This window comes from Epinephelus moara, chromosome 7, assembly GCF_006386435.1.
Source record: "Epinephelus moara isolate mb chromosome 7, YSFRI_EMoa_1.0, whole genome shotgun sequence".
Lineage (NCBI taxonomy): Eukaryota > Metazoa > Chordata > Actinopteri > Perciformes > Serranidae > Epinephelus > Epinephelus moara.
In genome coordinates this window covers 8,131,224-8,158,938 of record NC_065512.1, presented here as the reverse complement: position 1 = coordinate 8,158,938, position 27,715 = coordinate 8,131,224, and the positions used below count along the sequence as shown (strand labels likewise).

At 41.9% G+C, this 27,715-nt stretch overlaps 1 protein-coding gene and 1 long non-coding RNA gene across 2 annotated transcripts; one reads left to right on the top strand and one right to left on the bottom strand.

Annotated features, from left to right (window-relative positions):
- Positions 1–139: 139 nt before the first annotated feature.
- On the bottom strand, positions 140–6,928 carry LOC126393250 (uncharacterized). Its single transcript, XR_007570249.1, has 3 exons — positions 6,819–6,928; positions 956–2,423; positions 140–817 (listed from the first exon to the last, which is right to left on the bottom strand). It is a non-coding gene; the product is annotated as an uncharacterized LOC126393250 (long non-coding RNA).
- si:rp71-68n21.9 (kelch-like protein 9) lies at positions 2,253–22,715 on the top strand. Its single transcript, XM_050049209.1, has 11 exons — positions 2,253–2,387; positions 5,112–5,168; positions 6,859–7,001; positions 7,217–7,398; positions 7,618–7,750; positions 11,009–11,205; positions 11,373–11,448; positions 11,743–12,300; positions 12,591–12,770; positions 13,452–13,565; positions 21,469–22,715. The coding sequence occupies exons 2-11, from the start codon at positions 5,164–5,166 to the stop codon at positions 21,963–21,965; spliced, it is 2,085 nt and encodes a 694-aa protein (XP_049905166.1). The 5' UTR covers positions 2,253–2,387; positions 5,112–5,163; the 3' UTR covers positions 21,966–22,715.
- The last annotated feature ends 5,000 nt before the right edge of the window (positions 22,716–27,715 follow it).

Below are 27,715 nucleotides of genomic sequence, written 5' to 3'. Positions count from 1 at the left end.
ATCTATTTTAAGCAGATAATAACAGAGGTCTGTGTTTTGTTTTTGTTTCTCATTTTTACTCTTAAAGGGACACTTCACCCCAAAATCAAAAATGCATATTTTTCCTTTTACCAGTAGTTCTATTTATCAGTCTAGATTGATTCAGTGTGAGTTGCTGAGTGTTGGAGATATCAGCTATAGAGATGTCTGCCTTCTCTCCAATGTGATAGAACTAGATGGCACTCAGCGTGTGGTGCTCAAAGCCCCCAAAAATACAATTTAAAAAAACTCAACATCAATGTCTCTTTGCAGAATTCATGACTTGGTTACTCCAGAAAATCCACAGACCTTGTTGTGAGCAGTTTCATGTAGGAACTATTTGTATGTAAATCACGTAATTATGAGCCAGTAATTCATGTATAACCCACGAAATCGAGAGGCTGCGATCATGTGACCAGTGCGCTGATGGGGGTAAAGAAGGAAGTAATATAAAGAACAAAAATCTGGGGGCAGGCTGGGGTGGTGGATGGGTCAAACAAACACAGGACTTTTATCCCAGAAAACTGGTGTTTGTGTCACGTGTGACATCAAGTGATGTTTGAGTTATTTTAAAGTATGTTATCAGGTTTGTTTGTTTGTTTTCAGCCTAACCTACATAACTTTACCCTAACCTAACCTACGTAACTTTACCTAAACCTAACCCACGTAACTTTTCCTAAACCTAACCTACGTAACTATACTCTTCTAAACATAATCTACGTAACTTTACCTAACCTACATAACTTTACCTAAACCTAACCTACATAATTTTACCTAAACCTAACCTACGTAACTTTACCTAAACCTAACCCACGTAACTTTTCCTAAACCTAACCTACGTAACTAAACGTAACCTACGTAACTTTACCTAACCTACATAACTTTGCGTAAGTCTAACCTACATAACTTTACCTAAACCTAACCTACATAACTTTACTCTTCTAAACTTATGTGACTTTACCTAAACCTCACCTACAAAACTTGCCTAAATGTCACCTACGTAACTTTACCTAAACCTAACCTACATGACTTGTCTTACCCTAGCCTACGTAACGTTATTGCCTAAACCTAACCTACATGCCTAAACCTAACCTACGTAACTTTACCTTAAGTATGTAACATGATGATGCCCAACCATATTTCTTTTCCTAAACCTAACCTATGTAACTTTAACTTAAGTATGTAAGGTGATGACGCCCAATCATATTTCTTTTCCTAAACCTAGCCTACACAACCTTTCCTAAACTTAATCTATGTAACTTTACATTAAATACATAACAGGACAACATCATTCATGGGGCACTAATTTCTTCGATACCATATGAACCATTGTGAGAGGATTTCTTGATCTACTCATGGATGAGAGGCTCGTGACAGCGTGAGATGTAAACATTAATGGCATTATGTAGCATTAGCTAGCTCACTGGTGCTAGGTGAGCTAGCAGTAGATGCACAGTAATATGTTTGGAAGATGTCGTTTGGTAGAAAGAAAATAGTTCCTACATAAAACTGCTCACAACAAGGTCTGTGGATTATCTAGAGTAACTGGGTCATGATTTCTGGAAAGAGACATTGTTTTTGAGTTTTTTTAATTGGCGCTTTGAGCACCTCAAGCTAATCTCATTCCATTATATAGGAAAGAGGGAAGACATTTCTATTTCCAACACTGCAACTCACACCAAAACAACCTAGACTGATAAACAGCACTACAGGTATAAGAGAAAAACACATATTTTTTAAGGGTTAACTGTCCTTTTAAGTAAGGAAATTTATGCGGACAATCATTCTGTCAGGTGCAGCGTCCAGATTTCCACCAGCATTAAGAAAACACTACAAACTGCCACTTTTAAAGGCCATGAGACCATTTTGTGAATATTCTTTGCATTGCAATGGGCTGTTTCCATCTTTCATCCAGCAAAAGACAAAAAATTACCATAAAAGTATAAGACTGAATGATAACGTCTGACAACACACTCGTGCATTTGAGTCATCATACTCCTCTTATCTATGTAGGCCATCAAAGGCCTGCTAGTGTGCATATAGGTTCATTCAAAACCTTAAAAAAAACAGCTTGTGACACTTTTTGCTGCTGATTTCTCTAACAGTATCACAAGTGTCACACTGGGGTGGGGAGATGCAAGGAAGGCGCAGAGAGTGAGAAATGAGAAGTAGCACAGGAAGTGATTGAGGTCTCGGTTTAGGCAAAGAAACGCTGATGCTCGCTCCGACACCACGACTCTCAAACCAGCTGGCACAGTGCAGCAGACATTTTCTGCTCAGCGTTCCTCTCAGAGTTCTGGTTGGTTAGACAGGTTGATCAGGCTGGAGGGAGGCCTGGGATCCAGTCTGCTGAGGAGGATTTCTTCCAGGTAGGTCACCTACAGGTGTTTGTTTCAGATCTGGATCTGTGTGAGGCACCAGCAGAGTCAGTACATGATAATTAAGTACAACAAACTCATCTGAGTGTCTGTTTCAGCTGTACAGGAAGGTGCATGTAGGCTGCTAATTATACTTTTAAAATATCTGCGACACGGTTACTGTGTCTCTTCATTATTACACTTGTCAGCTGGATCAAAATCAGCTTTATTGGTCAAGTATGTGTAAACATAGATAACATTTGACTCCAGTTTTAAGTTGCTCTTACACACAGTAATATTTACGGGAAGATAAAAAAGAAAGGTGCATCGAAAAAGTACAACAAAGCAGAAGAAGAGAGATAACATAAACTAATATAAGTAGGTGAAAATAGGTGTATATATAAATATGTACAAACGCAACAATGACCAAAAACATTCAGAGTCTAGAGTCAAGTGTAGACAATAAAAAAACAAGTAGTAGATTATATATATGTTGCATTTTGGTGGGTGGTTATATACAGTATGTGCGTGTCCAGTACACACGTCTATTTGCAAATGGCTGTATACAGCATGTAGGATTTTTAGATTGATGTTATGATACTTTATATTAAGGTGCACATAATCAAGATGAAGTAGTTGCTTATAAGCAGCATTTTGGCTCTTCATTTGTTATCATAAAGTACTTTCAGTTCCTTATTCTGCATGCCTTATAAGGTGGTAGTGCCACAAGAATAGTCAGTCTCCTTTAAAAACAATTATTTTGGTGTAATTTTATGTAACAAATGACAAAACTTTTGTGTTAATAGTGTCCAATTAACTCTAAATTAAGTCTTCGTAGCTCAGAGTTTGTTCCCCCATTCTAAAGTGAGGTCTTGCTCATCACTAACTCAGTAGTAGTTAGACACTTAACAACAGCTTCCCTATTCTAAAGATGACTTCTGTCAGTGCTGGGCCAAGCAGATTCTGCATCCTAGGCAAGCTTCCCCTGGGGACCCCCTCACCCCCCACAAGTAAACAACCTTGCAGTGTGCTTATTTGCAAATTTCGTCTTCTTTTTCTGTTTTGTACTGCGTCCCAGGTGGCTTCTGTATTTTCATTTTCTCTTACTCCAATGCTTTGCACGTACACTCCACTCCATTGTACTCATCACATTAAACACATTTAAGATACAGTGAGTGACTCTTATGAAACTTTGCATTTGCTGAAACTGTCACTATATTCTAGAAGAAGTACATGAGGCAGATAGTCTCATGTAGGCCTACTTCCTTCCCTCTTTATGCCTCTAAAGCCCTGTTTCCACCAAACACTGTTAGTATGGTACCTTTGGAAGCAACAGTAACCCTTCAGACATGGTACCTAGACCCTAGTGTTTCCACCATAAACAGTCCTCTTAAATGTGGGTGGGGTTGTTGTCACTCACTGCTCCGTCCAGCACTCACTGTATTTCCTCCTTTATCAGTCTGCACCTGGTTTATCGTCCACAGAACGAGGCTGCACGCTGACATTTTCAGAACAAAATAAAACAGGCTGCAGTGAGAGTCTCTCTCCATGGGATATTTAAAAATAGAGGGTTTGTGCATTTAGTCCTTCTCAGGCAAGCTCAGGGGTTTAGTGTTGCTGGAGCACATAGGAACAACGCTCTGAGACACTTTTTCTTTCTCCGAGTGAGGATTTGAATATCTGCAGTTCACATAACCCGTCTGATACTGATATACATTAACGAAGATCCTCTTATGACTAAAAGTGTGTGTCATATAAAAACTAAAATAATCAAAGTTGTCACAGTGAAATTTAAGGTGTGCTGATGGATTCACGTCGTCACCTCATGCATTGAGTAACATTACAAGTTAATGTTCCACCTTAAAAGTCGCCGGCAGTCGGCCCAGTGAATGAAGTTATTTTTTCTCAGACTCCAGCTGCTGTGAGAGGCAGCAAAACATCCTTTCATTTTATAGTTACAGTAATAAAACTCTCCACAGTATGAACAGTGGTTACATGAGCCTCAAAACCAGACACAAGTCTATCAGGCAGCTGTCAATCAGTGCTGGGCAAGCTACTCGGAAAATGTAGTGAGCTAAGCTACCAGTTAAGTTAAATAATAATTCTATATCAAATTGACACTGTAGCCTGACGTGCACCTTCCCAGAAATGTAGCTACGCATCACAGTGACGCAGACCTCCTGTCTATTTTTGTAAGCTGAAACCATTTCCCTCAGTGGAAACAAAGCTTTAATATACTTTTATTTCACAGATAACTAATAACCAAACTGGACTAGATGAGACAACTAACTAGGATGGAATAACTATCTGTCTAACTAACCATACATAACTGAATGTGCTTCATAATTTCAAACATTAAAAACACAGGCTAATGAGAAACACAGTTTGGTTGACATTATAAAAGATAAATTGTGTTTGGTGGTGAAAGGTCTGACAGTTTAGTTGAAGAGATTCAGAAAAGGTTAGAAGTCAAGTTCAGTGTAATTTCTACTGTCTGCCAAGAAGCAAGGCCACGTCAAATACACAGAATTTATCACGCTGAGAAAAAGAGAACATCACATCAGGGTGGACGAATTCATACAGAGGAAAATTATGACAAATCTGAAATTAGATTATTGAGTGTGGATTAACTTTATCTGTTGTCAAAACATCAAACTCTTTACACCACTATATAATCATGTGCAGCTCATTAAATCTGCGTCTGTCCACTGAAGCTTTTATTTTGTCTCCATGTAGGAAGTCTCACCAGCGTGACAACCAGCGCCCTCAACCACAGGAGGCCAATGACATGGGGTACGGTGTTTTGGGGCTTCATTTGTATTTCAGCATTTGTCCTTTTGATGTTGCACTTTTTGGCCACGTTCCAACACCTTCGTGTGACACTAGAAATTATTCAAAGTTGTTATGAAATTGAACACTTCCTGGAGATAAGATCTGAGGTTTGAAATGTCACAGAAAATAAAAGTGCTGAAGTTCTATTTTTTTCATATTTCGTTTTTACCTACAATTATTTCTCAGCTTCCATTTTGATACCTACTACAGTACAGTATGTGTAATATGCAAGTGAGTCGCTAGAAATGTTGTCATCATTGTACGGTTGAGAAAGTGACAGATAACTTCACATTTGTATGTTATTATACAGCAGATACATTGACACTTTACATTTCTTTACATTTCAGCAACACTGTGGATAATGTGTGGTTAGGTTTAGGCACAAAAAGCAAGGAAAAGATTATGTTTTGGCTTAAAATACCTGCTTTTGGTGGCCCAATCCTGGCTGAAAATTTAGTGATGTCTGTGTAGAAAACAATTGACTTTCATGGCACTATCCCCAGTGGAAAAACAGCAACCAGTCACCAAAGGTGCTGGAAACACAGGGATGACTTGCTAAAACACAACCAGTTTTGTTTTTTGTTTGGTTTGCAATGGTCTTCTGCATGGCAGGCTTCTCACCTAAGTGTCATACCATCCATCCATATATACATATAAAATGTACGAATGCAACGTGTTCATGGTTTGCAGAAATGTGCAATCCCAGCCAACATCTCTATGTGGCGCACATGTGGATAGGAAAGGGGCATTAAAATTGGCCTGTTACGGCTGTGTGTGTTCTGTGCTGCTGTCCCTTTTCCCTCCATTGTATGTCTGCCCAGGTGTGCTGTTTTACTTAACGAGGTGCAGTGCAGAGGAGAGAGGCCCCTGGTGTGGAACTGCTGGTCCTGCTGCCTCTAGCCTGGGATTTTGTTGGCTTGTTTGCTTGTTTTGTTTGTTCATAAATTCCATGGATTTGAGTGTTTTAAAGATGTCCTATATGTCCTAGATGCCTTATATGGGATTGTCAACGGGTTCCTTATATTTACCACATGCTGATTGCCCACATGGGCGGGTTCACCCAGATAAGATCCCCATTTTTGTCCCATACCCACTTGGTACCCATGTAATCCTACCATAACCAATGTGGGGCCCACTTGGATAAACCCACCCATGCGGGCAACTGGCATGTGGCCAAAATGGAACCCGTGAACCCTTTACTTTTAATTTCACTCTGACTCACTGTATGTGTGCTGTTTGTCAGGAAACAGTTTCAAGAGGAGAAGTGGTTAACTTGAAAATGGTTCCTCCTTTTCAGATCACAGGACACGCAATAAAAACCAGATAGGGGTCTTTTGTAAGCTGCAGGGCTTCTTCCAAGAAACAAACTCCATTAATCAAAAGCTAAGAAAGTAGCTGAAGGAGGTAGTATTTGTACACAACCCAAGACGAAGTGCTACAGTAAGAGACAAAACTTTAAGAAAATCAAAGGTGAAAGGTGAAACGAAACTTTCAACATAGATCGCGACACATGCTTTGTAAGCCTTCTGTTACCACTAACAAAATCAGATTGCACTGCAAAGAGATAGTGGCAATCTGTAGCGGATGCAAAATGATGCAGTAAAGCACTACCTGGTCTTGACAGTGTCGCTCACCGTCTCCTTCTCTGCAGGGGACCTGGAGATGACAGCGGGCCGGGGAGGCTGAGCCGCAGGTTGTCTCGCCTGGGCAGCAGGCATCAGTCCAGGGATCCTCCGAGACCTCCAGCTCAGCCGGAGAGACTGCCTGCTCCGCCTGACAGACCTGTTCAACAAGGTGTGTTTACTGGCTTTTTGATTTATATTCACACATGATTATGAGGTCTGTATCCAAATTGTCCAATGCATTCATGTTGTAAAGTTGGGTGTTTTAACATGAGGGCACTTCCTGCTTTGGTTTCATTTTTCGGGACCAGCCATCACACCAGCAGCAACAACAGTATCATAACTTTACTCATCTTTCAATATCTTTTCTCCCTGTGGGTTTGATAGATGACAGGCCTCCTCCACCAGCCCCTGCTTCACCTCCACCTCCAGCTGCAGCACCAGCGCCTCTCCCCCCACCTGTGGAAACACCACCTAAACGTCCAGACAAAGCCACAAAGCCAAAACTTCCCCCGCGGCCGCTGTCCAGGGTGTTCAGTAGCACTCAGCATGGATCAGCTGTGTTGCAGGTATATGTTTACTTTCACTTATTAGCAACTTCTTAACATGATCATAATAGTAATTTACTGATGTAAAAATGCAACATGTCGAGCTATTCATCACCACCATTTTATTTATTTAAGACTTTGGAAAACACATTGAGGGAGAGCCCTTGTTTTTAAAGGTGCTGAGATACATACAATAAATGCAGACACAAGTAAAGTCCTGACGTGTCGTTTTTCCTGCAGGGCTTTGATGCTTTTCGGGCAGATGAGACTCTCTGTGATGTCGTCCTGGTTCCTGGGGACAGCAAGGAGACATTCCCAGTCCACCGAGTCATCATGGCTTCATCCAGTGACTACTTCAAGGCAATGTTCACAGGTTAGACTTCAAGATTTAAGTTCACGACATGGTGAAATTACAGGCTGTTCTCATGCACTGTTTGTACGTTTTCCCATGAAAAGTAATGCACCAAAATTCCCACATATCTTACGTAATCATGTGCCAATAATAATAAAATGTATAACCCACATGTTTGGGAAGGCTGTGATCATGTGAGTAATGCGCACTTGGGACCACAGAGGGAAGTGGTCAATTGGAGTAAGATTGGGGTGATGGAAGAGTCACAAAACATCCGGCGTTTGGAACCAAGTGAACTCTGAGTCATTTCAAGGGAAGTCGTCACCATGTTTGCTTTTGTAAACCTAACCTACACGACTGTACTTGCCTGAACATAGTCTCTATATACAGACTCTACATTCAATGAATGTAGAGTCTGTAGGCAAACCCCGGAGATCTTGCCTCCGGAAGAAGAGTGGAAGAGCCCTGATTTCCAGTTGTAGGCTGTTTGTAGTCCACGTGATATTGACCAATCACGTTTGAGCCGGCTGCAGTTGCTGCCAGGTTAAACGGTCCATGCGGTGAACTAACGAGGCGGAACATAATTGGCGTCACTGCAAACTCTGAATCCATCGCAATGGTTCAGCATATTTACTTATATATAAACGGAAGTCGGAAACGGAAATTTGCTTCCTCCGCCCAAATCAAACCAGAATGCCAAAAAATCGGGGGTCTGCCCCCAGAGGCTGTATCGCTGTCTGCCGGAAGTCAGACGCCAAATACAGCCGATGGGTTCCGAGAATGGCCTGAACATAACCTTGTAACGTTGCATTAAGTACGTAATTCATAGGGCGCTAATTCGTATCATATGAACTGCTATGTGTGCAAATCTGAGGTTACGTTGGATATTAACCATTATGTAATGCAACCCAACAAAAGAGCAACACTACATGTAATGTGCATGTATTGTTGGGTGGAAAAATATCCAAAATACATCCAAAAACAGGCAGGAAAAACTCAAAGAACGAAAGAAAGAAGAACCAAAACTAAACTGAAATCAAACCAGGATGGCACAAAGAACACTGGGAGGATATCCAACAGAGAACAGGAGAGGAACACAGACAAACTGACAACTGATTGGGGGAAACACTGGGCTTTAAATACACAAGAGCTGATTACTAACTACATACAGGTGAGTGAAAGAAGACGCAGGTGAAACACATGAGGTAATCAACAAAGGCGGGAAAACTCAGGAAGTAAAAGTAACCCTGAACACAATGAGAACACATTTCAAAATAAAACAGGAAGTGGACACAAACACTGAACATAAACTTACAGAAAACAGGCAGGAAACAAAAAAGGGTAGGAAATAAAGACAACATGACACGAGGAGATGACCTATGAAATAAATCGGGAAACAGACTAAAGATGGATGAACACCTGAAACTAGGAAAACAGAAACAGAAAGGCCCAAAACCCAGGATGGTGACACATTGTACATTTCTGCAAACCGAGGATACGTCACATTTCTATGTTTAATACGTATCAGCATTTCTAAAGTGATGCAGTATATGACCTAACTCTGTTATCGGGAAGTGGAAGGGATGGTGGTGCTTTTGCTGGCTGCTTTTTGTGCCACGAATAAATGATTTACTGAGACATTGTGTCCTTCAGTGCCATGAAAAGCAGTTGTTTTTACTGAGACGTCACTGCATTTCCAGCTGTGATAGCGCCCCAAAAAATGGGTAATTAAAGCCAAAACATACTGTTTTCCTAATCATAACCAAGTCGCTTTTCTACCTAAACCTAACCACGCATTAACCACAGTGTATATAGTTTCATCATATCTGCTACACCAGTGGTTCCCAACTCGTCCAGCCACAGGATCTCTCCTTAGTCATTTGTTCAAGGTCCACACAGTTAAATATATTCAGTGTCATACTTGAGGTTGGTCGTCAAGCTAGTTTGCTACATCTGTCAAGTAGCTGTCCATTGGTCACTCAATCTATAGCAGGAAATGGCACTTAAAAATAAAAGCTCTGTGCAGGAAATTCACTGTACTTCAAAACAAAGTGTGTTTCTTTACAAACCTGACCCACCAGTTGGGAACCACTGTGCTACACACTAACATACAAATGTAACATATCCAAGGTTTTCAGATATGTTCAATGCCAACATTTATTCTAGCGCAGTGACGGACTCAGGATGTTTGAAGGGCAGGGGCGAAAAGTAAAAAAGGGGCACCTACTGCATGACATGGGGACAAGAGGGCAGCCAAAAGGGCACATCTGGTCATTTTCATCCAATAGGGCACATCGTCTTTTAATGATCACTCAAGAGGGCAGCCAAAAGGGCACGTCCTCTCGTTTTTGTCAATCAAGAGGGCAGCCAAAAGGGCACATCCGCTCGTTTTTGTTAATCAAGAGGGCAGCTGATAGGGCACATCCGCTCGTTTTTGCCACTCAAGAGGGCACTTTAGCGCGGCGTTTTCAACCGAGGCGGCACCGGGGGGGGGGGGCCGTCGGCCTAACCCTAACCCCCCCCGAGTCCATCAGTTTTCTAGCGACTGGGTTCCTAATGACAATGCTAACACACTGATGTTTGGCAGGTGTAAACCTATTTTCTGAAATTGCATTGGCAACATCTGGTTCCATGTTTACTTCCTGTCAGCTGATGTCATTCACACACGCTGCAGAACAGATCAACAGGAAATACAAAGGGAAGCATTCAGAATGTTTAATATTGTAAAGTGTGGAACATTTTTACTTAGTGTGATCACACTGTGATTAGCACCAAGCACAAAGCCCATGTTTTTACATGCTGTAAAGGTTTTATCTTCTGTTCTGTAGCCATAACATGCCCAGTGTGTTATCTCTACAGCCACACCACAAGCTTTACAAAAATATACATAAATACACTTTTTTTAAATTCAGTATTTAAGTTAATAAAGTAATTATATAGAACCAACATATTCATTGCTTTCAGGGTGACACTTCTCATACTGTCACTTTCAGATTAACATTCAGAAATAGCAAATGAAAGAGGAAGAACTTGATTCACTTCTGCATTTAACTTCCTTTCTGTTGCAGCATCACAGACGATATATCTGGCAACTTAATTAACTACAGTACTTTTATTATCCTTACACCAGGCTTTACAGTGTCAGCTGTGTCTTTGGATCTTGCTGACTGTGCACTTTGCCGTCACGTCTGCACAAGACAAATCTTCTGTGATAATGCCAGATCATTCGTTCACCTTGTCTTTGCCTCTCTGTGCTTTGTTGTGTCCTCGTTTGTTCAGGAGGCATGAGGGAGCAGGAGATGAGAGAGATCAAGCTGCATGGGGTCACTAAGTCGGGCTTAAAGAACATAATAGACTTCATTTACACATCCAAAGTCAGCCTCGACATGGGGAATCTCCAGGACACGCTGGAGGCTGCGAACTTCTTGCAGGTCATGCCCGTCCTGAGATTCTGTAATCAGCTGCTGAGCAGTGAGGTGAGAGAATTCATGATGATGAATAAATTCAGCTTCAGCTACAGTGGAGGTCATGCTCATTAAGCCGCCAGATCCCTCAGAGTGCTTCACTGTCCTTTAATGCCCTCTCCCACAGCCCCACTTTAATTGTGCAGAATAAAAGCTGGTCATTATTTTCTTCAATGCAGATCACTATTGATAATTGTGTGGAGGTGGAGCGCATCGCCACAGACCTGCTTCTGGAGGACGTTCAGCAGAATATAGGTGAGCACAGAAAGAGCACAGTAAAAAAAGTACAATCTTTCTTCTCTATAAAGACATAGATGAGGTGAAGGTAATGATTAAAACTTCTGTATTGGAGTTGTTCAAGTCTTCAGACACTCAACGATTCCTAAAACCAGTCTATCCACCCATCAGTCCTTTATTTATACCCACTTTGACAATATTAAAACATACAGCAAGAAAAATAGATATTCGGGCATCCTTTTGGTTCAGGAACTAAAATAAACTGAGGATCACGACTTCTAATTTTGACCCTCTTTGTTGTATCAAACCCAGGTGAGTTTGTGAGCCAGAACCTCTCAGCATTGGTCGAGTGCGGCCGCTACCTCCAGCTGTCTGAAACCACCATGGCCAATGCCCTATCCAGCAACTCCCTGGAGGGTTTCTCTGAGCTGGAGCTCTACCACATCGCCAGAGGATGGCTGGACCACAACCCCCCCAGTCGCCGCTCCTCCGTCTACGCCTTAATGCGCCACATTCGCTTCCCACTGATGAGCCCTGGCGAGCTGATTCAGATCTCCCATGACGATGAAGAGGGAGGAGACTCCATGATGCGCTCTGAGACGGCCTGTGTGAGCCTCCTGCTGGAGGCCAGCAACTACCAGATGATGCCTTTCATGCAGCCGGCTCTGCAGACCGAGCGGACACAGATACGCTCAGACGACACCCACATTCTGGCTCTGGGCGGTGTGATGCGGCAGCAGCTAGTGGTGAGCCGGGAGCTGAGGCTGTACGATGAAAAGACTGGCCACTGGAGGGCCCTGAGGCCTATGGAGGCCCCGCGTTACCAGCATGGGGTGGCTCTTCTCGGCGGCTTCCTGTTTATTGTTGGAGGTCAGAGCACTCACACTTGACACTGTACATGTGTTCATTTAATGTCGTTACTTAATTTGGGACAAACACACATACAACACCATACAAACAACCTAAATGCCTGCATGCAAACTACAGAAAAGGTGCCTAATGTAGTATGTCTGCAAGCCCTAGTTTGTTTGGTGATAGAAACTTTGGACTTCAAGTCATGGTTCATCAAAAGCTTTTCTAGAAACATGATTGAATCACAGGTTATGATGTATGCTCCATTTTATTTTCCACTCTAACTCTGATTCTTGTTGACGTCTCAGGCCAGAGCACCTATGACACCAAAGGCAAGACGGCCATAGACAGCGCCTACCGCTATGACCCACGCTTCGACAAGTGGCTCCAGATTGCTTCACTCAACGAGAAGAGGACCTTCTTCCACCTGAGCGCTCTGAAGGGGAAACTGTTTGCAGTGGGAGGAAGGAACGCCTCCGGAGAGATCGGTGAGCTGCTACTAATTCTTGTTCTACTACTGCTGTTGCACCATTTTTACTTCTGTCATCTAACAGGAATCGTGTTTCGGGCCACCTGATGAATGTAAGTCCAATATTCATGCTCTTTTAGCTCTGTTTTTGGTCTCTACCATCTCCTGAGGAAAGTATCTGGCTCTTTTGCTGCTAAATGCTCCACTATGTTCACCAGCTAGTCTTTTGCTGTGTCTGTCGGCTGTTTTGCAATTTGGATATCAGCTATTGGTCCGAGCAAGCCAGTGGAGGCATCATTTCAGCAAAACTCCGGCCCTTGGGCAGTGACTTGTGGCATCAGACACTGACGAACAAAGCAGTCCTTAACACCGGTGTGAAACGCGGCCAGCAGCAGTAATAGTTTAATGGCACTAGGTGCTGGCACTGTATGTTTCTGCAACACACAAATACATTACATTTGCTCGTGTCATGTGTATCGAATCAAGTGATGTAGAATGTAAGCAGACTTTGTCACCAGGAGGTGGAGAGGATGGTGGATGGTGTATGTTCGAGGTGAGACGGCTGCCAAGCTGCAGAACAGTGTTCAAGACCGACAAGCAGCAAAACTTTTTTTTTGTGATTTACCGACCTGTCCCTGTTTTTCCAGTTAATTCTTCTTTAATGACCTTTTCCCAAACGTCTCTGTCTCACTTTGATCAGACACGGTGGAGTGCTACAACCTGAAGAAAAATGAGTGGACGTTTGTAACTAACATGGTGGAGCCTCACTACGGACATGCTGGGACAGTTCACGGGGACCTCATGTACATCTCAGGTAAGGAAGCACTGTTAAAGACACAGCCCATACCTTGTCTGACTCTCCAGTCTCTCCTTTTTCTTCTTGTCTCTGTCATTTTTTGAAGTAGATTTAGAGAACTGCAAATGTTTGGCAAATGTTGTAACATTTTGTACTCATGAGGTTGCATCTTTGCCTCAGTTTGCACCATCTTGACTAGTGGTTACCAACTCAGGGTCCAGATTTCTCTTTAATCATCAGTTTAAGGTCCACACAGTTTAATATATTCGGCGTCATACTTGCGTTTGGCCATGTCGTCGAGCTAGTTTGCTGTCTCTGTCAAGTAGCTGTCTGTTGGTCATTCATTCTACAGCAGGAAATGGCACTTCAAAATGAAAGCTTTGCGCCAGAAATTCACTGTACCTCAAAATAAAGTGTGTCTACCAACTTGACACGTTCGTGAGTTACTTGCAGTCCATTCAGAATGGACCCACAAACTGACATCTACTCTATGTAATACATGGACTATGTACCTCATACTTTAAAGTGTCCAAACTATCCTTTTCATTAGACTGACCTTAAACTAGTCCAAACTTTGTTTAAAGCACAACGGATTCATTGTCTGAAATGGTCAATAATAAACCAAAACAGAACTCATTGTCAGTACTTTCCTACACCACTTCACTGACTGTTTTAGAAATGACTCATATGATCATTTTCTGTTCTGCTACCTCTACGGTTACCGTCTGGTTAAGTTTAGCAAGACCTACATGGTCAGGGGAAGATCGTGGTCATGGTTGGAGTTACAGAAAGTTTGTCTTTGTGGTTGAAGAAAACCAACATTGGCTGCGATGACACAGATACGTTTATCCAACCTGACTTTTGCATAAAGGTTTTATACAGCTGTCTGAACAATGTTGTGCAACTTCTGCCTTTGCTCGTGAGAAAAATGCTGTTATTCAAACATCTGATAAAACCTTTTTAAGTCTTGTTGTTTGTCTGTCTTGTAATGACAGTGTCAGGTGTACAATTGGACTCCTGATGCAAAGCACAGTCTGATATACAGTATCTGTGAAGAGGATTTGTGTTGCCTCTGCATTTGAATTGTCACAGTCTGTCTTTCAGCTTCTCCTCTTCAGACACACATTCCCTCCCTTCCCTAGCCGCCTTCTTCTGTCCTTGGGCTTTTCCTCCTTTCCCCTTCGCTTGACTTCTCCACCCATCTACACACCTGTTCTCACTTTCCTCATCAGCTCTGCAGATATTTAATCAGCCCTTTCCACTCAGTTGCAATGTTCCTTTCTTGCTGCGTTTGTTTCCAAGCTTCTGTTACCTGAACTTTAGACTCACAAGTCAGTCTTTAGATGCTTTACTTAACTAAAGACTGATGTTCTCCCTGATTTTGTGTTTAGATGGGCGGATACAATTTCAGAGTTTAAAAAAACTCCCTACGTTGCAGAACCAATAGTAAATCTGCAGGGCGGTCCTTCGGTGGCTCGCTGAACTCTTGTGCTTGTAAACATAGTCCCACTGCGTTAAAAGTTTTAAACAAAGTCGCTGTAAGTCCTTCATTTCCACAATCTTGTGGACTGAGCACACATTTGATAAAACGGAGTTAAATCTCTCGGCATCCATTTTCAAGCTCTCTGTGTGTTTGTTTCCTTGCGGACGAGAAAAGGGGGAGCGCGTGTCCTTTTAAAAAATGCAAGAGGTGTTGCTTTGTTGCCGGCCGTTTTCTCCAGTGTGTTAAACACACTTTAGAAAGGAGTGTCCCCAGACTATCAGAAGGCGGAGATCTCTGATTGTCTGGTGGCGAGACTACCTGAACTTTAACCTGAACCTTCCTGTTAGCCTATATTAACCTCCACTTCACTATTAGATCACTGAACCGATCCTGTCTGCTTGTTTTCTCTTTGTTTGGGTCGTAACAGATACCATCTCTTTTTAAAAGTCATCATACCCCCAACAGTGATTAAAATTGCTCAGAAAATCTAATTTCACACAAGCACATGAGGATCTGATGTGGATACTTAAAAGCCTAAAAGAGAGCTCTAACCCTGCAGAACCCAAAACAAAATAGAAAACTTTGGGCTAACTTACCTCACCAAAGCCCTGTCAACACATATTATTTTTGAAAACTGATTTCTTCCTCTTTGTTTTGGCCTCTCGTTCCCTGCAGACGGAATTTTGGGTCATTGAAACAGAGACTTTTTGAAAATGCTTTCTAAGGTGAAGATTTTTCAAAACTTTGGTCCCTTTGTGTCCATGTAATACGGAGCATTTTGGAAACAATGACGTCATCCTCTCAATTTGTGTATGCCCATTGTTGCTTGGTGTAATGAACATACGCCAAAAGAAAAACAACAATGGCAGATTAGTGTTTAGTTTATGTTAGCACTACTTTTTCTAATGAATACTTGGGGTGTTTACACACTTGGTCCTTTTCAGCCCTCTAAGCAGACTCAGAGCGGTGACTTAGCATTTTTTGCAGTAATAACAAAACTGTCAAGATGTGTCAAGATATATAATATATAGGCGATAGTGTGACCAGAAACAGGACTGAGGCCCCATCAGAGCTGAAGTGGACCAGAGAGAGAAGTGAGTCCTGTTTCAAATGAGCTCACAATGTGAACATAAAAAGAACTGAGTCCCTTTTCTGATGGTCCACTTTGGTGCACTTTAAGAGGACTGAGTTTGGTTTGTTTAAAAAGGACTAAATGTGAAAACATCGTTAGAGTGTTTTGGGAGGTGGTCTGAGTTTAGTTCACTTCCGTTCGCTTGTTGTTCACATATGTGCAAAAAATGCTGAGTCACCTCTCTGAGTCCATTTCGAGGGCTGAAAATGACCACATGTGAAAACACCCTCAGTAGTGCTGCCCCACCTCGCTGATGAACAGAGGCGCCTGCCTCGCCCAGTGTTATTTGCTCCACCTCACTGTCAGTTTGGGATCAGGCCTGCAGTCAAGGAATGGAAGGAAAACTTTCACATATTCAGAGCATCACTTGTACCTTTAAGAGAGCTCCTTTGCCCTTGTATCCTTTAGGAGACTGAAGCAGTCCAGACAGGGAGGACCCAAAATGCAGGGCAGCAGGCTGGTGGATTCAAAAAGATACTTGAATTGACAAAACACAAGCTTACAGATGCACACCAGGTAGGCAGGCAGACAGGGGCGGGACAATCAGCAGGAAAAATCAAGAACAGAGAAACCACAAGAAACATGAAGAGATGATCCGATAAAGAGCAAAGGAACTGTGCAGGTATGAGTAGAGTAGAGTAAGACACTAACTGGGGAAGTGAGAGCAGGTGAGTAGGCTGCAGGATCAGTGAGGGACAGGTGAAACTAATCAGGGTGGGGAAGACAATCAAAAGGTGGGAAAACACACAGAAGTAAAACCAGACATGACACGAGAAGTGAACCTACAGTACAAAATAAAACAGGAAACAGAGGAAACATGAAAGAATACATGAAACAAGGAAAAACACGAACAGAAAATCTCTAAAACAATGTTCACATTTAATAAGCTACACACATCGGCTCAATAACGGGAGTGCAGTAGAGGTCAAGAACTCCACAGGATAATTAAAGATGATGCTTCGTCTTGATGGGATATGCTTAAAAATATAAGAGCGATGATCGCCTCCGTAATTGTTGTGCATTTGATAATAAATAACATGAAACTTTTAGCAAACCTCAGTCATCGCAGGGGCGCTGTCATTAGTTTAAGTGCAGATAAAGTGATCCTCCAAAAGGCATGAAGTTAAAGATGGAACTTGCTCTTCAACATTTTAGTCAAGATCAGTGTATTATTTTTTGTTTTCTGCAATTTTAGAGTGATAAAAAGAAAAGGAGCACCCTGCAAAAGTTTTGCCACCCCAAGACATTTAAGCTCTCACACAACTTTTAGCAGGGTCTCAGACCTTTATTATCTTGATAGGGCTCTGGCTTGTTCACAGTCATCGTTAGGAAAGGTCAGGTGATGCAAATTTCAGCTGACTCCTGAAACCTTGTACCAACAACCAGCAGTCATGGGCTCCTCTAAACAGCTGCCTAGCACTCTGAAAACTAAAATAACTGATGCCCACAAAGCAGGAAAAGACTATAAGGAGATAGCAAAGTGTTTTCAGGGAGCTGTTTCCTCCAAGAAAACTTTCTGAGAGAGCTGCTCGTAGAATTGTTAGACAGGCGAATCAAAACGCCTGTTTGACTGCAAAAGACCTGCAGGAATATTTCTCAGACTCTGGAGTGGTGGTGCACTGTTCTACTGTGCAGACACACCTGCACAAATATGACCTTTATGGAAGAGTCATCAGAAGAAAACCTTTCCTGTGTCCTCACCACTTGGAAGAGTCATCAGAAGAAAACCTTTCCTGTGTCCTCACCACTGAATTCAGTGTCTGAAGTTTGCAAAGGAGCATCGAAACAAGCCTGACGCTTTCTGGACACAAGTCCTGTGAACTGATGAAGTCAAAACAGAACTTTTTGGACACAATGAGCAAAGGGAACACCTGTCCAACTGTTAAACACGGGGGTGGATGGATCATGCTTTGGGAGTGTGTTGCAGCCAGTGGCACGGGGAACATTTCACAGGTAGAGGGAAGAATTACATCCTTACATACTCCTCTTCATCCCCTGTGGGACATAAGGCTTCAACGAGCTCTTACCATTGCATTCGATCCTTGGCAGGTTCATCTTTTCCAAATCCAGTGTCACAGTTCTGTGTGTGATTTCTTTGGTGATGCTCCGCCTACCTGTTTTCTCGCTCAGTTGATGGTTGGAGATTTTGTTTGGCCAGAAGATCTGGCAGAGAGGCAAAAATTGACTGAGTTAAATTCCAGCAAATTCTGGAAGAAAACGTCACAGCATCTGTGAAAAAGCTGAAGATAAAGACAAGATGGCTTCTACACTGGATCTTTGAATATATAAGCTCCCAGTTACATCTAAACCTGTTTTTGCAGGGACTGTTAATAAGCAACACAAGGTTCCATTTCGACAAGATGACTTATTGACAAAGCTTACGTGGCTGGCCGATATGAAACCACTTCCTGTTTAGCAGCAGACTCTCATGAGCCGCTCTCAGCCTGATAGCAGGCAGGTTTCTTAGCAACCCTGGACAGGAAGCCCGTTTCTCAGGTTGAGAGGCAAAACTTAAGTTTCACATGTAGGTCTGAGAAACGGGAAACACAAAGAGACCTGTGGTTAAAGTGGGTCACAGTACTGAGCAACAAATTTAAAACCCACAACTCTTAAAGCTACGCTGTAGCTGAACAATACATTTTGTATGTACGTCACATATTCATTTCACCTCAATGGACAGGTTTTGAGTTGAAACTCAGGTTCAGTTTAAGCTAAACAAAAAAGGGAAATTGATTTAAAAGTGTGATATCATTCCATGACACTGTGAAGCAGCATGTAGCTGTTATACTGCGTACAGCTGGAACAAATAGCCAGCTGATCTTAGATGTGCTCCCACCATAGCAAATTTTAAATCAACATTAAAAACATTTTTCATATCTTGTGACTATAACTGAGCTCTAAAACTCGCACTCCATTTTATGTATTTTGTATTTTCTTTTCGTATTACTTGTCTTTTAATTAAAATAACTGTTTAATGTAATTGTGTCCTGCTTTTGATTATATTTACATACAGATGCTCAATTTGCTTTTATCTTTGTAAAGCACACTACATTGCCCAGTGTATGTACTGAGCCATAGAGATAAATTTGCTATTACTATACAGAACAGAAAGAGAAATCCTCTTATTTCTTATCTAATCTAAAAACTACTTTTTTATATGGACAATCAAAAAACACAGTATTTAATTTAATTTAATTTAATTTAATTTTTTAAAATATTTTATTTTATTGGCTTTGCCTGTCTAATTTTCTATTTTAAAATTTTATTTCTCTTTTTTTTTTGTAAATTTAATTGTATTTTATAACTTTATTTACGTCCCCCAGCAAAGGGGACGAGCAATCATAATTTTCTGCAACTTCCTGTTCCTCTGTGCAGTAACGACAATAACAACCTGGACATTGACATTTAGGGGAAATTAACCAAAACACATCCATCTTGGATGTCATTTTACAGTAAACAAAGGACGTGATGGGACATGGTGTGATCAGAAATTTTAAATGAGTATATTTCAATGTAAAAGAGTCACAGCAAAAGAAAGACATCATTCGTGTGAAAGGAAGTGTGTTGATCACATCAGTTTGCAACAGGAAAATACTTGACCACCAGCGCAGACTCTCACACATACGCCTACAATTACTCATCACCATGAGAACAAGGTTTTTCTTGGGTGCACAGCGTCTTTCTTGTGAAGTCTAAGTATAACTAATGAATTCATTTTAGTTAAATCAGATGCAGTGCTGCACATGGTGATATTTTCCCTCATGCATAATGTGCCCACCGTGACTAAGAGAACCTCAAGCTCTTTCCACAGATAAAAAGGAGTATACAGTTGACTCTTGTGCTAAAATAACTACTTGATTAATTGATTAGTGAATTCCTTTTTGGGTAATTAATCTGTCTTTATTTCATTTTATTTTATTTCATTGGCCACTGATCAAACAAAGTATTGTTTTAGATTGGCACCTTAGTGACAGTTTATAATAATATTTGCACTCTTTCCTGTACTGCTACTAGATTAGACCCATCATGATGTCATCTATTCCAGGAGGGTGGTAAAGACGCAATAGATTAGTCTAGATGGAGCCCAGACGCTGGTGGTGTTGATGAGATGATATGATGAGGGAGCTGAGTATCTGGCTGTGAAGAGTAGTGGCTTTTGATGAGCTCATCCTGGGCTCTGGATAAGGTGTCTGGAGGTGAATGGGGTGGAGGAGGGCGCGACTATTCCCCCTAAAATGATAGCTGACAGGAACAGACAGGAGAACAGAGTTAAAGTTTGGCAGCAGCATCATGAACAGCTGAAGGAGATCGTGGCAAAGTTAGAGTGGTTAACCAGGAGAGGAAACACCCACAGTCAGCTGATTGGTGGAAGTGGGATGGAGAGAGAATTGTGAATGGATATAGCATAAAGAAAGTCCTCCTGATTGAACTTAAGCTGAGCTTTATTGAAAAAATTAAGGATGCAAGCAGCACTGAACGGGCCCTCGTACCTTCCCGCACATTTGTGTTCGCCAGACTATCACAGGGCTGACACATAGAGACAGACAACCATTCATACTCACATTCACACCTACGGACAATTTAGAGTCACCAATTAACCTGCATGTCTTTGGACTGTGGGAGGAAGCTGGAGTACCCAGAGAAAACCAATGCTAACTCTGCACAGAAGGGCTCCCTCACCCTGGGTTTGAATGCCCAACCCTGGGTTCAACCCAGAAACCCTCTTGCTGTGAGGCAACAATGCTAACCACTGAACCGCTGTGTCAACTGAAAAGTTAGTGTTACTAATAAATTGTGAAGCTGAGCAAAATAAGCGTGCAGGATTTTCTGTTCAGAGACTCAAGTGACTATTTTCCAGTGCTCAAAAGAACTTTTCATCTCAGAGGTCTTTAGATGGCACAGAGAAAATTTAAAGTCAACCGGGTCAAATCTCTAGAAGGGGTTTGCTGAAGTATGAACCCTGTAAATGGCAAAAAATGCCCTACAATTGCAAGTAAATTCAAAATGGCTGACTTCCTGCCTGGTTTAGGGTATGGTACCAAGAGGCTTTTTAAAGTCTGGACCTGATACATGTGCATACCGAATTTTCTTTGTGTATATGGAATTTCAAAGGTGGGGCTTTGACTTTAAAAAATGTTAGGGGGCGCTATGGAGTAAATTTGAGACTCAGACCAATATCAGATATAAATTTTTGCTACTTGTAAAGTGTGTACATTTTTCGTATCTACACTTTTGTAGTAAATTATATGTCGAATCTTGTCGAAGATTATTTGTAACATACTGTAATTTGTATTTTTCTCACACAGGTGGCATCACCCGTGACACCTTCCAGAAGGAGCTTTGGTGTTACGATCCTGTCGCCGACACATGGAGCAACCGCGCCGACATGATGGAGCTCCGCGGCCTGCACTGCATGTGCACCGTAGGCGACAGACTCTACGTCATGGGTGGGAACCACTTCCGCGGCAGCAGCGACTATGACGACGTCCTGGGCTGCGAGTACTACAGCCCAGAGACGGACCAGTGGACGGTGGTGGCGCCGATGCCCCGGGGCCAGAGCGATGTCGGTGTGACGGTGTTTAATGGGCAGATCTACGTTGTGGGAGGTTATTCCTGGAACAGCAGGTGCATGGTTGACATTGTGCAGAGGTACGACCCAGAGCAGGACGTGTGGGACAGAGTGTTCAATGTGCTGGAGCCTCTGGGGGGGATTCGTGCCTGTACGATGACCGTTCATCTGCCAGAGGGGTCAGTGGATGAAGCTCAGATACAGGAGTGTCCGCTGCCGACAGCTAAGAGCTGATAGTGCATCACAGACAGGGGGTTTCCAACTGTCAGACCAGAATTAATCTGCATGTTGTGGCGGAAAGAAGGCAAAACAGGAAATAGTGTGGGTTGCAGACACAAGCAGGTGCAAGCGTGGCTAAGCTAGCTAACATTAGCATTCAACAGTTTGAAAACTACATCTCTTTATCACATCTTTAATGCTGTGTCCTGTGCTTGCCTTTAGTTTCAGCCATGTAGCATCTGTCCTGCTTTGCTTGTGTTCTTTCACTCTGCAGCGTCAGCATGTAAAATGTAGCACTCAATATATGTTTAATGAAACCCAGCCTCCCTCTCAGGTTTTTGGACATTGATTTGTTGTACAGGTCAAAGTGATTGAAAGCAATCAGACTGACCTCTGAAACAGATGAAATGACTGCTGTGATTTTATATATAAACAGCTTCCAACTTCAGTGCAAAGAATCTTTTTATTAACCTCTGATAATCTCAAATAGACCAAAAACAGTGCTGATGTCATTTTGCTAACACTGTGCTGTTTGTGTGATCGTCCCCTGACAGTCAGCTGCACTCTTGTATCATCCTGAAGGATGACAGACTTTCAGAGAACTTCTATTGGAAATTCCGTCTTTTAATTGAGCTTGTAATAAACACAGACACCCACTTTTAAAAACAAAACTGAGGCCAGTAGAGCGCAGATCCAACAGATATGTACAAAAATAGATGGATAAATGTTTGTATGTTTTGTATATTTATAAGCAATGTTTTAAAATGAAAATAAAAAGTTATTCATAACCATGATACACTAAGAATCACTTTATTTCTATCAGCGAAAGCCAAACAAGAAAACCTGTGAGCTCTTCAAATGCTACAGATGCACAGGCATATTAACACACACAAACACACACAGGCTCTTTGGTGCATCTGATGCAAGAGAGTGACGATGAAAGTGTCCTTGAGACTTCATCCTTCACCTTCCAGATAAGACAACAGACAGCCAAGGACGACAAATATCGCAGCCCAGTCACCAGAGGAAAATTTTGTCTTTGTACGCTTCTGCAAACCACTCATAAGTTACATTTGCACGTTTCATATGTCTCATGTCAATGTTTCTTAAGTGTAGTGTGTAAGATGTAGTATTAGAGCTGACTTTGTCATCAGGAGGAGGAGGGGATGGTGGATGGTGTGTTATCTGGATAAGACCAACAAACAACCAAACTGGTTGATTTTTAATGTGTTTTCAGCAGGGATTGTGCCACAAAAAGTTTTTTATCAAGACGTCACAGCATTTACTGCCAGGTTAGTGCCACCAGAAGTGTTTTCCAGCCCAAACATGATCTTATACCTAACACATTGACCACAGAGTTACTGAAGAGTTATTGAGAAGTTTCAACATATCTGGTCCATAAAAACGTACAAATGTAATGTATCGGTGATTTGCAGGAACGTACAATTGCAACTGGTGGACTCTTGTGTTGTCTGCGTTGTGTTGATATAAAGAGGCCCAGACCGTGGATATCTTTGGAGGCGATCTCTGTTTATTCCTGACAACTCTGACACGAGGTAAAAACAAAATCCTCCGTCAATTACAACCATATAACTTGAGCCCCTCACTCATAGAGTGCAACAGATAAAGGGCAGCCATGTTACATTCAGCTAAGTACAATAAAACACAGAAAACACACCTGACAGCAGGAGGTAAAAACAAAATCCTCTGTCAGTTACGACCATATTAACTCAAGCGCCTACACAAATTAAGTGACACAGGAATATGTTAGCATAAAATGAACTTAAAAGCGCTAAAGCATAGAAATTACTATGAGAGCAATGTCGCTTACCTCTCCAGTGGAGTACAACAGCAGAAGGGGAGAGGTACAAAATCGACCCTGTTACACAATGCTAACATTTATTCTGGTGATTAGGTTGAATACTGAAGGGCAGACAGCTACAATGGAGATAGGATGGAAAAGATGACTAAAGCAGTACATTTTTTGTCTTTTAACTATACTTTAAGATGTGAGACGTGACCTAATTTCTTTGTACTTGATTGCAATTTTAAATTCAAATGAAGTAAATCATCAACGTACACAGAAGAGTATGTCAGAAGACGCTCAGCTTCTGGAGACTGAAGGTTTAGTGAGTGTGAAGTGTAGGAGATGTTATTCTGGATTTTTACAATCATGTTAGTACTGATTGGCGTGAATTAAAAACCTGCAAAAAAACAGTTTCCACCACACAGCCACATAACCCAGTGTCACAATTTAAAACAGGTCGGTACAAACAGTCTTTTGTGGCCAAGTAGCATGCATGGGTACACACGTGTGCTACTCTTAGGTGGAAGTGTTTTTTATTGTAATATTTTGTCGAAAATGCATGTGTTTGGGAGGTACTGAGCATACAATTGGATGAAAGAGACTTTGATTATACTGCATGAGTTGTGAGGGTTTGTAAACAGATGTTTTGACAGTTGTTGTTAAATGTGAACCCTGATTACTTCAATTCATCAATGTTTGATTTTCTTTGGATGCCACATTTTCCTCATGAATTTGTGGGAACAAGCGGTGAATAACTGATACACAAATGATCATTTTACTGGTAAGGTCTTCTTTTAACATAAATTAAAAACAACAATGGTCCCAAAGTGTAGCCCTGCGGTACCCCATGTGACCTCCAGCTGTGGATAGGTCTTTACCACCATTACATACCTGTTTCCTGTTTGCCAAACAGTTCACTGCTGTTTCTTTAAGGCTCAAACATTTCAGCTTCATTAAAAGATCACCAAGATTATCAGCTGAGTCTAACATGACCATACTCGATATTACCACTATGAGTCGCCAAAGTTTCACTTTCCTTCACATACGGGGTCTAATTGTAGATAAGCTGCGTTCACTGTTCGTTTCTCCATTTTAGCTTTACAGAAAAGTGTGTTAACCCTTTCAACTGATGGAAAATTATTTGATTTTTGTGAATTATTTGAGTGCATTTTGGGTTTTCATCTTTGTCATCTAGAGGTTTTTACCTTCTTGCACTATCTCTTTCTCTCACTAACTCCATGTCTAAAGGTGTGTAGATCGTCACCAGCGAGTTTTTCACCCATTTCCAACCAAATTCAAACAAGTGATTTGGCTTAGTGCCCTCTGACCTCTGTCAGGGATCTCAACCAACCAACCAGCCACTTCAACCAGGCTGATGGCAGCCCTGATGAGAGAGCAGAGCTACCACCAGAAAACTGAACTGGGGCCCGGGGTCAGAGACCACATGAGGTGGGAGGCCATGAAGATGAAACACATGCTGCAGGACAAGTTCAGCAGTCTCCTTAGCCAATCAAAGCTTGGGAAGGGGCATAAAGTGAGCCATCTCGCTGACCCTTAGGATAGTGGTGAATCCGTCCGACGATGGTAGACCAGTAAACAAAATCCAGTGATATGTGGGACCAGGGCCGATGTGGCATGGGCAGAGGATACAGGTAACCACCAGGATTACTGCAGGCAGGTCAGAGGCAGGCTGGGTCGGCCATGGGAAATCAGGCAGGTAAAGAGTGCTGGAAAGTCTTACATGTGTGCAAAGAACAATCTGGCAAAGGGTGAATGAGCTGGAGAGTCTTACATACTGGGGTGACTGGAGATGAGCTGCAGCTGTGCTTGCAGGTGAGTGGAGTTGGGCTGATGAGGTGGGAGTGGTGGGCAGGTAGAGTGGAGCAGAGGTGGGGAAAGTGGAAAATTACTATGGGAGAAGGAGAGCAGGGAAACTGGGAGAGTGGAGCTGTGACACAAAAATGGATGGATAAACGTTTGACGTATGTTTTGTATATACATACATATCGATATGCAGTGTTTTAAAGGTCCAGAGTGTAGGATTTAGGGGGATATACAAGCAGAAATGGTACATCATATTCATGACTATGTTTTCATTAGTGTATAATCCAGAATACACTGAGATCTCAACCATTGGCAGGTCTCTTTTCATAAAAAGCCTCCTGTGAAGCAACTAATTGGTGCATGCTGATAAATGTTTAATTTTAGGGATGTTGATCTTATGATGAAAAAGGTAGAAAGCTACAGATTAATCTGAGCAAATGAATGATTTGTACAGCGCACAAATCATTCATTTGCTCAGATTAATCTGTAGTAGTGGTCATGCTTTAATATTTATAGAGGCCTTGGAGTCCTTCACACTGTGCATGCATGTCAGAAATAGACCAAAAACATCCTGCTAACACTTAACTGCCTGTGTAACAGTTGTAATAATGATGATGCACAAGCTGAGATAAATCAGCTGAATTCTCCGTATCGTAGCCAAGTGTCAAACTCACAATGTGGCTTATATGGGCTTTTAATGATACCCGAGGTCTGTGACACTGAGTCATAAGATGACAGCATGACTCAATGATTTTCAACTTGAACTGGAAATTCCTTTTCTAATTTAGGCTTGAAACTATCACATGAAACTCAATTTTTCAAATAAAACTGAGTGATGTCGCTGATGAGAATAAAAATGGACGAACAAACGTTTAACTTGTTATGTTTTGTATATGCAGTTTTTTAAAAGGTCCAGTGTGTATGATTTATAGGCATATATAGGCAGAAATTATACATTATATTCATGACTATGTTTTCATAAGTGTGTAATCAATCAATCATTTATTTGTTCATTTGTCACATGGAATTATACGACGTTAAACTCCAGTGAAATGTGATCCCATCAGCTCCTTTGACTTATCGCTCTGTAATTTGTATTCTGGTAATACATGGCTTCTGGCTGTGGAATATTTTGACTGTCCGCACATCTGGACCTCAACAAGACAGCCGCAGGGTTGCTCCTCGTGAACCGTTAGCAGTGATCCACGGCAGGAACTGGACAGCACGTCACTTTCCAATGTCACCCCAATCCTTATTCGGCTCCTCTCCTCTTCTCACCAGAGTCCTCTGCTCTGTCAGATCAGCCTATAGAAAAAGACCCTCCTGGTTGAATGGAGCTGTCCAGGATTTTGGCCAAGTTTTAGTGAATCAAAGGATATTACAGTTCATGTTATTCCGTTGGAAAGTGATGTGGCATAGAGGTGTCCAGTTTATTTCCAGTGCCTGCACAATGGCTATTTCAGCTGGTGTCCATTTCTTCTCCACCTTCCTTGATGTTTACTGATGTTTACATTTGAAAACCTCAACCTGGCCAGCTAGTTGCTAAGTGGCTAGAAGTTGGCAGGAGGAGAGTTTACAGCCTGGTGAGTTGATTTTCTCATGTTGATGAATGACACTAACACTTGCAAAATACACATAACAGCCTAAATATAGCACAAATTCCTACGCCCCAATTTCTGGCCCCATAGCTGAAACAGCACCCCAAACTTGGCCTTCATTTTAACCTCTAATACACACCTCTATAGTTTTGATACTGCATCCTGCACAGTTGTGATGTTATCCTGCTGATGAAATCTATCCACAGACAGAGAGACATGGCAGAATACTCAAAACAGCTTCTGTGGTGTCTGTGGTGGTTCCCACTGCAACAGGTGCCACCAGCATTAAGATTTTCCATGATGACACACACACACTCACAAGATGAATACCAGCCGTCAGTAACAAGAAAACCTGCAAGTTCAACAGCTACAAGTCTAAAAGCACATTAACACACATGAAGACACTGAGACTCTTTGGTACATCTGATGCAAGAGAATGATGTTAACGATGTGAGATCTCATCCTTCACCTTCCGGATAAGACAACAGACAGCTGTGATATCGACTGCTACACCAAGGACAACAAAACAAATCATC